General features: G+C 38.2%; 1 protein-coding gene across 1 annotated transcript in view; it reads left to right on the forward strand.

Moving 5' to 3' along the window:
• The window catches only part of LOC146525899 (transmembrane protein 266-like), a 50,956-nt gene extending 36,433 nt beyond the window's left edge, over positions 1-14,523 (forward strand). Inside the window, exons 7-11 of the mRNA XM_085151171.1 lie at positions 97-235; positions 3,299-3,414; positions 4,267-4,462; positions 8,552-8,614; positions 8,701-14,523. Of these exons, the coding sequence (XP_085007297.1) occupies positions 97-235; positions 3,299-3,414; positions 4,267-4,462; positions 8,552-8,614; positions 8,701-9,341 (1,155 nt within the window). The 3' untranslated portion in view covers positions 9,342-14,523. The remainder of the gene's footprint in view (positions 1-96; positions 236-3,298; positions 3,415-4,266; positions 4,463-8,551; positions 8,615-8,700) is intronic.
• The last annotated feature ends 1,729 nt before the right edge of the window (positions 14,524-16,252 follow it).

Below are 16,252 nucleotides of genomic sequence, written 5' to 3' on the forward strand. Positions count from 1 at the left end.
ATAGAACTGGGGTCAGGGGTTGAGGGTTAACGGAATGGAGTTATGGCTCGTACGCTGAACTTGTTTTAATTCTGTATTTGCTTTTGTCCCAAAAAGGTGTTTGATGGTGCAGTTATTGTGCTGTCCCTGGCCCCAATGGTGGCATCCACAGTGGCCAATGGGCCCAGCAGCCCCTGGGACGCCATCAGCCTCATCATTACACTACGCATTTGGAGGGTCAAGAGGATCATTGATGGTAAGGCAGACAAAAACTCTTTTTCCATCAAAATCCAGACTCAATTTCCAGAAATTTGAAAGTGACACATAAAATTCACACAGCATGCCAGTGGTCTTCTTCTTCTTCTTCTTCTTCTTTTTTTTCAAAAGGGTCACACAGATGCAGCTAAGTGACCCCATTCTTTCCATGATTATACAAATTATTTGCGATTCAGAACAATACAGCTATTGATCATTCCTCAGAGTAAATTGCTGCCACTCTGCTACTCTAACTTGTATTGATTGCAAGCGTCTAGCTAAGTAGATTCACAGAAGCCATAATGAATATAGTGGTTGTTCTCTCCTATGCTAATATAGACTGGTTCGATATCCGCTCAGAGGTCACCCTCATGACGGATCTCTGAATGCATACAGGATGAGGTGCATGCAGAGCACATAGGAATTCAGTGTACAGTTCGTCCACGTCCAGTATTTTCATGTAAATATGTGTCTGTTGTTTTCTACAAAGCTTTAATACAGAGTTTATGGAAACACACACCCACACACTCTATTTCTTTTTTCTTTTTGTTAACATTAACGTGCAGCTGCTCACGTGGTTTCTAGGGAGGGAACACGTGATTTTCCTGCTGCACCTCAAACTACTGGGTTTTGTATTTGTGAGTCATTGAGTTTTGTTGTTAAGCAAGCACCAACAGAGGGAAAAAAGTGAACTAAAACCAAAAAATATAAAGTTAAAGGACTGGCTCGGTTATCACATGACAGTCATCAAATCTTTGGAAAAAAGAGTTTGAGATATAAAGTGACAAAGCTTGTGCAAGAGTGAATTTCACCAAAATTTGTCATGATCATCAGGTAATGTTAATCTCTCAAACTTTGAAATTAGATCTCTAGAAACAAAACAACCAAAAAACACAAAAAAATCTCCATCAGTATCAGTTTGACTCACCAGCGCTTGAACACTGCTTAACAATGAACCAGGAAGGTTAAGTTGCTATTTTTCCATGCTGAAAGTAAGCTAGAGGTCGGTCCTAAATCACTGAATATGAATTATCTATACTTTATTATAAATGCCTAATAAGATGTTTTTGATTTTCTGCATTGACCTCTGATACCAAAATTTGTAGTACAGATAAACGTCTGTAAAATACAAATCCAACAAGCTATTATGCAACACCTTGAGCAAAGCATATGTATATAGTGTGTACATAATATATAATGAAATGTAATTAAAAAAAAGAAATGTAAGTTTTGGGTGTAGCAGATTGGAGAGAGAGTTGATTTTATGGCTTCAATACACAAGGGATCTGTGAAGCATGTGAGTGGAGAAAGTGCAGCAAAGAATCTGTGAGGATTGTGGATGTTTTCATGCACTGATTGTGTTAAAATGCACTTATTCTACATCATGTAACCTGACATACAGTCTAGAAAATTCTAGAAAATGTGTTTATTTTTCATGCATTCACCAATTCCATGCAAGGCCCTGGCCTGCCTTTAGGTTCAGTGCCTGGGACACTGGGACAGAGGCCAGGGCAATCAAACCACCACCAACACTGGACTCTGAGAAGTTGTTGGATTAATTGTGGTGTGAATTACACTGTTGTGCAAGTGCTGGCAGAAACTGTCACCACAGCTGTGGCACACACATGCACGCACAGACACTATAATCACATAACCAACCCTGCTAAGCTTGTAAATGCACAGTGCCACACAAATGTATTGCATTGTGTAGCTAAATAATTGAAGCTCTGATTGAGCTTTTCATGCTGGTTTGATTTCTGACTGAACTGACCCCATCTAATGTCTTCTCCTGTTTGATGTGTGTGCGCGTGCGCAACATCACTATAAATAGATACAAGGAGCATGTGGCGATGGCTGTGTGCTTTGCTCAGCTACTCTCTGTAGCAGAAGGCCTAGTTTCATTGTCATCTCAGCATGATCAGAAAAATCCTAGTGTGTCCTTGTGGCTAAGACCCATAGAATTAATGATTATATTTGACAAGTTTATGCCACTCATTGCAGGATACGCAGCATTAGCACGTGTGATATCATGTGGCAGACTTACAAATGTGACAAAAAAAAAAGGTGTAAAAGACTGATTGTCTTCCAACTGTGTTGACAGCAGCAGTCCACAATTATTCACCATTCTTTTTTTAGGTTCCTTCATGTCCTACTCCAGAAAGTGTGTCATGTATAAATAAAATACAAATTATAGGAAGAGCTGTTACTGATTGACAGAAAAGCAAGAGTTATTAAAGGTCAAATAAAGTATTCTAGCAACACTCCAGCAATAAACTCTTATTAGATGAAGATGAAGTAGAAGATGATCGTCTGCTGGCCATGCAAAAGTAAACATTCAGAAAATTTTATCAGAAAAATACTGAAACATACCACACATGCCACAACAGCAGCATATATTTAAAGAATCTTAAAGCTTCGCATTTCTGTTTTTATCACATTAAGTGATATCAGCATGCAAACAGACTGAGTATTCATGTCTGTAACATTTTTACAATATATGTGCGCTTGATTAATTTTCTAATTACTGCTCAGTGTTCTGCTCAGGATAAGTTGTAGAAGGGTAGATTTATGCAAGACATTAACCATTAAACATTAAGTGTCTGAATGTCAGGTCAAAATACCTGTGTTTTTTGGTGTTCTTTGAAGACCCTCACATCTAAAGTGGTTTCCAGGACCACAATGGAACTGTGTCTTCACTTTAAGGTGCTGTTTTTGTAAAGGTCCAGTGACATGTTTGCACTAAATATGGGCTGAGAGTGTACTTACACTTTGTGATTCATTAAGTCAGATCAAAATCTTTTGAATCTAGTTTCATTCTTTAGTATTCAGTATAGTGTTACTAGCTGCATTAATAAAGGTTGTGTGTGTGATGACAGAGTTCTAGGAACAAATGACACAGGGTCAACAAATACCTCTGACCTTGATGTGCTTGATGTAAATTGCCTTAACTATCTGAACCAGCTCTCTTACCTGTGACACAGTTTGTTAGTAAGTCTTAATACCTCTTTATGCATAACAAATATTTTCAGCCCATTCTTGTTCTCACCCTTCTCTCCAATTTTAGCGTATGTGTTACAAGTCAAAGTTGAAATGGAACTGGAGATCCAGCAGTGTGAGAAGACCAAGGCTGTGAGAGAGGAGCAGCTGGAGCGTCTCACTCAGATTTGTCAGGAGCAGGCTGTGAGTGCCAACACATCTGAGATTTACTTTGCATTACTTACTTTTAATTGATGTGGAAAGGTTTTCTAATGGCGACTTTACAGTACCTTTGATAGTCTCATTTTCTGTAGTAGTGCCTGTGTAAAACACGAAGGACATTAACTGACAAGAATAGAGCTTTAAAAGCACCTTGGATGCAGGCACAATCATTTGTGTTGGCTAATAGCGCATGTAGTCGTACTGCATAGTATTGCAATGAAGAACATTTATTTTAACTTCAGACGCCATGGATCTAGCTGCCCTTTTTAAACTCTTTACTGCACTAAAGGACTGATTAAGGATACACGTTGTTCTTGGTCACATAAGCGACTGTAAGTTGATATTTCACCAGAAGAGGGCAGCAAAACATCACAAACATGTTTCCTGCTTACCTGCATAGGATCAGCGGAAGAAAATGGAAACACTCTGACACTCCCACAATTATGATAAAGACAGCTACCAAATTCTGGTTCTTAAAAAAAGGAGACAGTATTTCACTATTTATAACCAGGTATCACAGTATCTGTATAAACAAGTAAACTTAAAATGTTTACTTGTTGTTTCTACTTTTGTGTACCGAATTTAAATGTATTCCAGAAACATGTTTTATTTTCCTGTTTTTCTCTTATTCCTGCACCACCTCATCCTTCCCTGTCCTCTCTCTTCCCTTTCTTCTATTTTGTTTTTGTCTCGTTTTGCTGTTCTCCAAACTTTTTATCGGGCTTCAATTTTCACGTTCCTGCACTTTCTCAAACTACTTGCTCACCTTTTTCTACAACCCCCTGTGACTTTCCATATTTATTTGTGTTTTTCCTCTTCATATTTATTCTTAAGTTCGAGATCAGGCAACTGAGGGCACATCTGGCCCAGCAGGACCTGGACCTTGCAGCAGAGCGTGAAGCAGCCATGCAGATCCACCATGTTTGGGACAAACAGGGCAGGAATTTTCAGGTTGTAGAAGGTTTGACTCCTGGGGAGTCTGACGATGAGGGTGGTCAGAGAAACCCCAGGGAGCCACATGTCACTTCAGGTATAGTATAGCTTTTAAAACTGAGCTTGTATCAACTGAAGGGTGTTTGAATTGGTTATAAAAGATAAATTAAAAAACTGAAAATGACTGAATCAAAGACTAAAGTCTGTAACTTAAAAATAGCACAGTGGTTAGCACTGTTGCTTCATAGCAAAAAGATCTGAAATCACAGGCTGGCTGGTGAATTTTTGTGTGGACCTTGTTCTCCCTGTGCCACCATGGCTCTGGCTTCTTCCCACAGTCCAAAGATATATATGTTAGGATAATTGGCACTTCTAAATTGGCTTTAGGTATGAATGCTAGTGTCAATGGTTGTATCTCCATCTGCCCTGCAACAGACTGGTGAACAATCCATGCTGTGTAGTCAAATGTTTGTGCATGCTGGAGGTATTTTCCCTCTTTGTTTTGATCAGTTTTGGGGGTCATTACTTGAAAAAAATAAAATAAAGTAAAAAAAAATATTATGCATATTATAAAGAACACTCTTCTTATAGTTGTGCAGTATGTTACTTAATTACACCCAAGAGAAAGACTTACGTTAACGTTACTTTCATCTTATTCTGTAAAATGACCTGAAACTCATTGTCTTATAATTATCAATTAACAATATAAACCTTTAGCACTCACCAAGCTTTAAAATCACTCTGGGTTCTTGGCTAGCTTAGAGTTAGCATGCTGTGCTTGTGAAGAACTGAAGTTGTGTTAACAGTATGATGCAGTTGTTTCATATAGTTATTCATAGTTATTCATATACCCTACCAGGTGCAAATTTTGTTTGAGGAAACAGTGTAACAAACCAGAAGAGAGGTGCAACATAAAGTATGTACATAATTATGTGGAACAAAAAGTCTGTTACACGGTAGCATCAGGTGAACTGAATGCCAGAGCAGTGTACACTTAATCTGGAGCAGTACCCCTGGAGCATCTTTGAGGCCAAGCTCTTAGCCCTTCCATGCTCACATGCAATACCCATCTGACCGCAGGCGCTCTGGGATCAATGCGGGGGCAAAAAAGCTTTTAGCATCTGGTGAATCCTGGAGAAAACAAGTATGTTCACTGACACTACGTCAGGTTGCATGGGCTTCTGTCATGCCCCAACTATCTCTCTTACTGCCCCCCTCATGGCAAGGCCAGCGGAGCAATCCCAAACTGACTGGGCTGTTTCAGGTACAGAGTGCTCTGTGCATTGGGCCTTGTTAGTAGGGAGTCGGCTCCTGTCAACATCTGTTCCCCTTCACCTGCAAACCACAATAGGGCACCAAGAGGCTCCATGGTGGCCACAATATTACCCCGAGGGCATAGTGGGAAATCTGGCTCACAGAAACAAGTGGGGCTTTTTACAGAAACATGGTCACTGGGATGAGCACTTAGACCACAAAGCTCAAGTCAAGTCAGGTGAACTCAATTCAAGCTTATTTGTTTTACACACAACGTTTCAGCTGGCCTCTAACCTTCCACATGGAGGGCCATTAAACCTCCAAGCGCTCATAAAAGGCAAGAATAAGCTATATATCAGGATTGTGATTATTTTGACACCTACATGTACTCTCAATGCTGCAATAGGCCAGAAACCTTAAAACAAAAGGTGGATCAACATTCTTGATTGTAGTGAGCATTTTTAAAAAACCCTACTGTGACTATTAAAAGAAATGCTCAAGTTAGATAATACACTAAAAGAGCACAGGTCTATTTTAAACCCAATTTTGTTACCTAATCTTAACCAAACCGAGACTGAAAGACAAACATTCAAAGAATAAGTCTAATGCAGTTTCATTCACTACATGTCCTTCCTTATAAAGACTTGCCTTAATTTCAGGATGAAATGCATGAAGGCATATTTTTCCCATCACAGGATAGGTGGGCATCTTGTGGTTGAATTGAGTATTGCAAAAAAAAACTGAAAATGGGTGGAAATGGGAACAAAATGACACACATGCTGGAAAAACCTTTACTCAACTCTTCTTAAGTCAAGAACTTATAACGTTACAATGTATCACCAATTCAGTTTTTGCCTCCCAGGGTTACAATAAGGTTACATTAAGAGGCTGGCGAGCATTACAAACAAATTGATATCAGTGATGACATTAGATAAAAACTCATGGGATCACCATATGTATTGTACATTGTATAGGTAGACCACTAATGTCTCTAAAGAATTTTGAGCACAAAAAATCAGATATTCTGTTGTTGAGTCCAGATGACAGACTGACACTTTTAAATTCTTCTTGTACTTCTTTCGGGTGTTCTGCTTAGGAGACACCGGAGCAGCTCATCTGCTTCCATCTCAGTCTTTCCCTAGCATCCTCTTCTGTCACACCAATCCTCTGGATGTTCTCCGTCACTGCATCCTTGAATCTTCTCAGTGGTCTTCGACTGATCTTCGCCGTCCTTTGTCTGTTATATACGCTTTATTTAGCCTTACCTCTCTGACTTTGTCTTTAATGCAATCAACCTAAGCTGTCCCTCTAATGACACTTTTAGTTAGCGTGGCTAAAAGGTCTCTATAGACAGGTGTTGGACACTAACTCTTCAGAAACATTATGTTATAAAATCAAAAGTCATATGTTCCAAATCTAAAGTTATCTTTAATTTTTATATGTCACCATTAGTTTCCATAATTGTTATTGTAACTATTTCACCTGTGGTTTATTGCTTGGTGTGTTAAAATAATTTTATAGTTGTAGTTTGAACTAAAAGAACCTCGGCATGTCACCTCTCCTTTTCCACAGAGATGACGACTTGGTAACTTGACTGTCACAGAAAGAAGAGGAGAGTCTTTATGTATGCTGGACTGCCCATTCTTTTTTCTTAAGACTCATGTGTTATTAATTGTGGAGTGATTGTCTCAGCCTTGTTTTAGTGAGTGCAATGCTTCCTCTCCAGGGGTGGCTCAGGGATTAATATTTTAGACTGAAAAATAAATGAAATTACCCATCAGAGTCTGCAGCATGTCCCGCGGGACAGGGGCTAGCACTCAGGGTACTCTGGGTTCGCACTCAGCCAGCGGACAGTGAGCTTAAGACCAATCAAGCGAACAGAAGAGCACAGCAGATCACAGTTATTCACCATGCACACTGAGGCAGGCTAGACTGGAGGGCTCAGAGCCTGAACAAAGAGCTCCTAGACTCTCTCATTCTCCCCCATTTCTCTAATCCCTGAAACCAACCCCACCCTGTCTCTGTCCCAGTTTATTCCTAGTACACTAAGGTTTGGCTAATGCACAAATGTAGCAGTGCGTGATCCAGGCCACTTGTCTATAAAGCACCTGTGGCCTGGGGCAGAAGTCATCTCTGTCAATATTCTGTTGTAAACATACAAGATATTTTCCATTTGGACTAGTTTGCACTATGAACATTGACATGGACCAAGGTTTGGACAAATAGGTGTGTAATCCAAACCCAGTGACTTACACATGATTATTAGGATGTGTCTGTTAAAGTATATTTAATCCTAATCTCACACTACTGTAAGATAATTATACTTTTGATTCCATTTTATATTCATAATAGTTAAAAAGTGTTTACAGAACTGTTAGTAACAACAGTAATTAGATTTGTTTAGTTTGTTTAGTTATCATGTCAACTATACAGGAGAGGATACAAAACACTGTATGACAGGCAAGAAAAAACTGGGCCTGGCATCTTTTAGCAAATAGATTATATATACTTGCCCTAACATATACTGGATGTGTCCATGCCCCAGCATCCAATTGGTTGGTTTCGTGCTATGCAGAGGTTTGCAGACACGCATGCACATACTGTAGTTGTGATATACATTCACTGGCATTTTGTTCGCCTGTTTGTGACATAGATTTAATAAGGTGTTGGAAACATTTCTCGGAAATGTTTGTCCATATGGATATGACAGCATCACAATAGTTAACCATCCACGATGTGAATCTCCTGTTTCACAGCAAGCTAAAGAAACAACTAAAGAGGATGGTTAAAAAGTATGGATGAGTGGAAGTAAGAATGGAACCAGAAAAATTGATTCTGAAAAAAATATTCATGCATGTTTCAGTATTTTAATTTAGAAATCAGCTGAAACAAAAATAACTGTCATTGTTTTATTCTTTATTTTTTAACTCAGATCCAGTTGTACGTGATGACATGAACAACTACATCAGCCAATATTACAGTGAAGCAAGCAGCGGTAAGTGACAGTAGCAAATAAAAAAAGCCATATTTGTATGGATGTCTTTATCTGCATATACTTTTTCTAAACACGTGTCTGTCAAGATGCTGGGGCTTCTGGCTTAGGTGCGCGGGTCATCACGACAGCAGCCATTGACGTTCACCTACCCACCAGTACAAACCTCATCCAGTCAAATCCTATGCTTGCTATGGAGCGGGTGGGCAGCGCTGTAAGTGATGCCTCCACCAGCATATCACGGTCCAGTGGCAGCCTCACAGCCCGCCCCCACAGCCTGAGTAGCCATACTCCGGGTTCATCAATGACAGACTGCAGCAGCAGCGCAGCTCAGGACTTCAGTCTGAGCTACAGCTCCCATCGCTGCTGCCCCCCTTCCTTCTCAGGCCAGGACCCCTGCAAGGACCCCAGCATGGTGGTGCAGGAGCTACTCTCCTCCCTCTCTGAGGACTCCTGCCTTGCTCAAAAGGGCCTAGTAGTAGACCCTGTCAACCTCAAGCTTCCCAGTCCAACTGGCTCAGAAAATGCCAGCCCTGAACTGGACAACAGAATAAACATTTTCAATCGCAGGAACCAAGAGGAGAGACGGGGCCGGGGAAGGGGTTGTGTGCTGTTGCAGACCAAGCCACTGATCCACCTGCAGGGCAGCAGCACTGAGCCGTCACTGGAGGAGAAGTACCGGCTACTGGGACCAGCTGACTCACCTCTAGGGCATATGTCTGATACATAAGCAAGCGTTATTTACACAGGAACAGAAGCTTTTACTCTTTTTATTTTTTACTGCCATCCCATTTGGCATATATCTGAACTTTTGTGACAGATCAAACCTCATCAGAGGGACCACACAAGATTTGAAAATTGGATTCATCTGTTACTGAGTAAATCGAGACTTAGCGGATTAAGAGCAAGCTCAAGCCTTAGCTTCTAGCTAACAGCGATGCTCCTTGAGTTGTTGTTTTCAGCTGTCATTAGTAGAAATTAAAAATGATCATTTTTAGGCCCTTTGGCATCCTGTCTAACCTCCCCTGTTTCTCCTTAATAGATTTTTGAAATCCAAAAAACCCCAGATATAGCACAACAAAGACAATACCACCCTATCAAAGGGGCATCTAATGTGTTTTTGGACACATTCTTCATCAGGAATTCTCACTTTGAATAGGTCCTAAATGCACTGAACTTTACGTGAATTAAAACCAGCAAAGGGCCATTCAAGCCTATACTGAACAAAAACATAAATGCTGAGCAGTGTTGCCATCTTAGACACTGCTCTTGAGAATTTCAAGCAGTAAAAGGAGTGTTTTCTATTGCTTTTTGTTGTTGTTCTGTTTCTTTTCAGTTTTCTTTTCAAGTTTAAACATTAATTATGCTGTTCTTTGTTTAAACAGCCACAGGGTAAATACTGTAAGACTGGCTAAACTATTGAAAAGCCAATTTTCTACCTTTGCCTTTTTGTCACCTGTTTGATTTAAAGACCATGGACCATCATCAAAATTTATTAAATAGCAGTTTTGTTTTCAGAAGTTGTTAGTAGGGTATATTTGTGTGGTTGAAATGAAACGGTAACTGACTGGGCTTTTCACATGGAACTAGACTGGAGTGCTTGTAGCATGAACCTTTAAAAGAAATGTGCCATAAACGGTGAGCAAATTCTTTGCACTTTAATGTTTACAGACACTTTTGTAAACTTCATATGGAGGAAGTCATTGCCAAATGAAGGTGTTGTCAATTGAATGAAAATAGCAAAAAATAAAAGATAGTATTTCTTTAACTGCTCTTAGATCACTGACTCTTGTGAATTTATGATGTTAAATGATTTAAAAGTGTACCAAAGATACTTCACCAGGATAAAACATAATTGAATCGTGTCATTACTCTTATCAAAGATGTTCTTCTCACACGCTTCTTGCTGCACATGCCACTGTACACCGCATCGCGTCGTTTCATTAGCGTCATCTTCTTATTTGCATATGATTTTGAAAAATTTAAATTATTTAAGGTTATTAACATTGGACCTGTCACAACAACCACTAATTGGTGAAGTCACTGTAAGTGTGTCGTGAGAGGAGACAGGCCCCCTAATTACCCTCCCGTATCATTAATTCAGAAGTTCCTGAAACTGCTGTTACATTTTGTTGCTTGTCAAATGTTTACAAGTATCCAGAGAATGTTTTAATTGTTAATAACGATTATGGTTGTAGTTATGCTATTGACACAAGTTTTCAGAGTTCAGTATTTAATTTGCAAAGCTGACTTTGAGGATTGGTATTACTATTCTTTTTTAATTAGATACGGTCTCATTTACGAATTATCTATTACACATTACAATATATTATTACAATAATAAGATAATAAGGTTAATATCAGTTTTAATTTCTAAGAAATCTCCCTCTTTCTCTCTTTTTGAAGAGCAAAGAATACACAGTAACAAACCACAGACCAGTCTTATGGACATAGATGGTAGAAAAGTGTTCATCTTAGACCAAATAAGTGTCGATGTATTGAGTAGGGCGCATTCAAAATGTGATATTTAGAAATAAATAGAATAACTTTATTGTCTTAAAGCTGGAATCATTAATTCAGAAGATAAACTATCGAACTATTTGAAAGCTATATGTAGCTTTAAGTAACTATAACTGTAACTATAAGTAACAAAGAAGTTACTTTATACATTTCTCAAGTTCATATATATATTTAAAAAAAGCTATTTTGCAATAGTTGCTCCATGTAGCCTTAATCGTTTCAATTTCTTAAATAAGACTCACACATTAAATAATCACGGATACACTGTACTTAAACAATAAACAATACAGAGCTGCACAATTCAAGCATTGTCACTTGAGAAAAAAATGGCATGAATTGAGCTTAGTAAAAAAAAAATGTCTGGAAAAAAAAAAGCTTCAGCAGCCAACTGTGTTTTTTTTTAACAGCTGACATGTAATGTGATAAACTGAATCTGCAACTTATTAGACATTACCAGACTCATCACATCAGTCTACTTCACAAAAACAACAATGCCTATCGCATGCCATGGGACAAGTAAATAAATAATGATCCGCTTGGCTCCTGACACACACAAAGGAATCCAGTTGAATATGGGTGCCAAACCCTGGTTTGGCCTCTATCTGATACAGCTGCCTTTGTGTTAATGTCTCAAGTGGAGGTACTCTGCCTCTAACCTAAACTCCTATCAGCTCAACCAGCCATGTAAAAGAAGCGATAACTCATATGGTTCAGTTTCCAACTCAACCCTTAACGGCACTGTCCAGTGATGAAACTAAAGTATTAGCATAGGCATCCGTGAGAAAGTACATTTACCTAGTTAACTAGACTGTCTGTAAGTGTCCCATCACTTTGAAAAGCAGACTTTCAGAAGACATCCTAAGAAGTAAATTGCTTTTGGGATCTCTCCAATGAAACCACTGGGTAGGTCTTGTCACACTCACAGGAGGTAAATTTACAGTGACCATTAGACACTTAATAATTGAAATGTTTTAATAATGGCACAGAGGGAGTCCCTTTAGCTGCATTAACATTACATGATCATTGTTTTCATTCTCGTTAACAAAGGAAAACCAATGGATTCGATTTGCATTAACGAGTCCTTTGGTAGTGTAAGACTAAGGAGCATATATCTGTGTTTCTTCTTTTCTTTAATATGCAAGTTCCTAATCTATAGTAACATTAAGGCTCCTATTACTAAAATATAAACTAAACTAATAACTAAACAAATTCTATAAATGATAGACCAAGAACTTTGAACAGTCACTGCAGATTTTCATGTGTATTAATGGAATTATCTGTGGACCCTTGATCAAAAGGACTCCACCTCTGAAAGTTTGAAAGTCATTGTGGAAAAGATAAGCTATTTGTTTTAGAAAATCAAAAAACAGCTTTATTACTATTTTATTAGCTAATGTATCTTTAGCTAAAAGAAAGCTGCTATACAACAAAAAGAGCGTACTTTGTAGAAGAATATATCTTTTTTAATAATGTCTAACTTAAGGTGTCTTTGTCATCCTGCTTCTACCATGATCAGAGTATGAAGTGCACAGTGTTGGGAAGGTTACTTTTAAAATGTATTCCATTACAGAATACAGAATGTATGCCTCAAAATGTATTCTGTAACGTATTCCGTTACGTTACTCAATAAGAGTAACGTATTCTGAATACTTTGGATTACTTAACATATTATCATGCATTTTACAACTACATGAATGTACTATTGCTGTGATTTATTACTATTACTGAAGGTCAGAACTGTAGTAAAGGGACCTCTGACTAATACGGTTCAGTGTCGGGCTCGCCAAAAACTGGCTTTACTTGTCTGGGTCAACTTTGCTAGCGAGAGACAGAGAGAGGCGTTGAAAGGCTGCTCCAACGGAACTTATTGTTTCGGAGGAAAACATGAACACGGCATACAGTCGAGTTTTAATAGCTTACTTACAACTGGGCTCGTCAGGCACTCTTCTTGGCTGCAGTGGTTATTATTATATTTACATGCTTCCAGCTCCTGTTTTTGCTCGATGACAACTCTACTTTTCCGCTCTCCTTTTTCTCCCTCCTCGCACTCACAGACACATAACGTGTATGGCGGTCCATTCTCACTGCAGCACGGACTACACTGCCCATGAAGCTACATTCTGCATTCTGCCTATTAGCTTAGCACAACAACAACAAAAAGGCGCTCTCTCACCCAGGAAACACGCAGAGCGAGAGCCACCCTGTAACCATGGCAACCGCAACGCTGCCGCCTGGAACTACAGAACAGCTGTCAAACAAAACCCAAACAGTCCTGACCCGCCACAATATGAAACAGGAAAGTACCGCAGTGTAATCCATTTATTTCAACAAAGTAACTGTATTCTAAATACCACCTTTTTAAACGGTACCTGTAACGGAATACAGTTACTCATATTTTGTATTTTAAATACCTAACGGCGGTACATGTATTCCGTTACTCCCCAACACTGGAAGTGCATGATCACATCAGCCAATCACATGGGAGCAGCTCAGTTCATTTAGGTATGTATTGTAGACATTGTGAACATCCTGCTGAACATTTAATAGGTAAAGACCTTAAAGAGTTACTACAGTCTTTAGACAAAAACTGACTCCGTATTAGATATTTGCTAGGCAACACAGTTTCTTAAAGTTTTAAAGCAACTGTTAGTTATCAAGGTATTTGCATTCATTTTAAAGGTCAATAATGTCAGTGTTTATGACTTCAGAAGGACAGCGAAGCAAAGTAAATCCAAAATATGACGGAAATTGGGCTGAATCTTATTCTGGACTGTTGCGGATTCTTGAGGTATGCTTGCTCTATGTTCACTGTAAAATTTGGGTTAAAATAAATCTTTTGAGATAAGTAATAATAATAATAATAACTGGTAGTTCACATGAAATCTAAAATAATCTGGACTGGTTGTGTTCTTATCTATGGTTAAACTTTAGCGTACTAATGAAGTTATCATTCAAGCTTAGCTTACTTAAAAACAAATCAAACTTCATAGTATTAAATAAGGATTTAGGTTTTATAACCTACACTGAGCCACAGGGATGTCTGAAATTTTTGGCTTAACTTCTGGAGAATCTTGTCATCAATCTTTATTTATAATTTGTACAGTATTTCTCTACAGACACATTTATTTTTTCTTTTTTTTTTTTACTTCTTCTGCCTTCTTACTTTTTTTTTTACATCCTAGTTACCAGCATCTAACAGTGCACTTGACTAAAACGGGGTTTGTTGGTGGTGATGCAAGAGCAGGGAATCCTGCCATGTGCTGCCTGCTTTATAACAAAAAAGTTAAAAATAGGTTCTTATAAAGGCTCAAATTAATTGCAGTTATGTTTAAAAAGCGTTAGTCTGCCATTTAGAAGATGTGTACCTCTGGAGCACTGACTGTGATGTAAAATGAACTGGAATATGAACAATGTTTACACCATTAAAACCAACAGGTATACAGAAAAAAAGTGTTCTTTCGAGGGACCTTACTGATGCAACTCCAAAGAGCTCTTGCTTGTCAATGTGACTTTTTATAAAGTGCATGTAAGAGATTTTGAATAGGCCCTGTGACACAGAACAGCTGGGTATACATTAAATAGAGTAAAGCTCATTGAGAACAAATAGATGTGGGGAACACAGCTGCTGTGGCCTGACAGATTGAGAACACGTCTCACACAGGACACTCCTTCAAGAGGCTCTGATGCAGGAGAAAAATACAAATAAATTATAAATCATTCTTTAAAAAGCTTCTCAGGTTTTCTTTTTGAAACATACTTCTTAAGTGCACAGGATCCAGAGGTTTGCCTGGTGGAAAAAATCCACTTGGGAGACTGTTGTCATGGCTACAGAAGATTTTTTTTTCTCTGCATTTACATAAAACAGTTTCTTGTGGTACCCTCCCCTCAGATTCTTCCTTTGCTTCTTTGGGTAAAAGTGGGTCAACAGCAGAAAAAAAGTGAACTCGAAACAAGACCCTGTGAGTGACTAAGCTCAATCACTTCAGTTCTCTGGAGGAATAATATCAATTATTAAACCTGTTTGTAGTAAAGTATGAAGATAAATAAAGTCAGAAACTACGTTTGACTGAGTCTGATTTTGCAAAGTTTTTGTAATATTTTTGTAAACTTTACAAATGTTGTAAAATTAGTAAAATTCTTTGGCTTTTTTTTCACTCATTTTCGAAAAAAAAAAACCCCCGCCAACAAAGCAACAAAATATTGTGCATTGCTCCTTCATATGTTAACGTAATCAAAAGAAGTTGTACACTATCATGTGAAAATCATGGGGGCGCTACTCACTTAGCCCTTTGGGATAAGGAACATCAGCTTGTGCTCCAAGAACCTCAATAAAATACTGAACATCTAAATGTATTCAGCAATCCAGCATGTAAGAAGACAGCTATGCTTGACTGGATACATAAAGAATAAATTAACAAACATTTTTAAAGGAAAACTTTTGGGAAATGGTTTTTCTGCCCTTAACATATTTTTAAAAATCCTGTTGAAGTACATTTACATATTCAGCATTCTACTTTTGCAACAAATGCACAATCAGTCTAAACACACATTTACACACATGGTTTTAGGAGATGTGAGCACAATCAGTGAAAATGTTAACTGCAAACTGCAAACTTTATAAAATGAATAAAAAACACGAGTTTTGTCAACTGCAAAGCCTATACTGTGTTTCCTACAATATGAATATGTAATAATAATACTGTAGGTACAAATATGGGTTAAAATAACATGCAAATTACACTCAGTGTACAGAAGATCAACTAAAAATTCAAAAAATAAAAATAAATTCTACTCTCTCCTTAAAATGTTTCAGAACAAGAAGCAGGGTTTCTATCAGATTGACCTGATCTTTCATTTTTGTACTAATTACTTATTTGTTCAGAATGAGTAAAAAAGTAATTCACCAATAAATCATTCAGTTGTTTTTTTCTTAATGATTTTGCTTGCCTCAAAAGTCTAGATAGTCTTTAATTTTTCAACTGCGCATAAGTGACTCGATATTTTGCTGTATCTCTGGACACTAGTGCAGTCACTGACATCCTGACTTCAGTAGCCTTTAATTTGGCCTTACTTTGTAGCCTCAGCTAAATCACAATCACTGTCCTGACTAGAGCTCAGGGT

Source organism: Neolamprologus multifasciatus, chromosome 1, assembly GCF_963576455.1.
Source record: "Neolamprologus multifasciatus chromosome 1, fNeoMul1.2, whole genome shotgun sequence".
In the NCBI taxonomy this organism is placed as follows: domain Eukaryota; kingdom Metazoa; phylum Chordata; class Actinopteri; order Cichliformes; family Cichlidae; genus Neolamprologus; species Neolamprologus multifasciatus.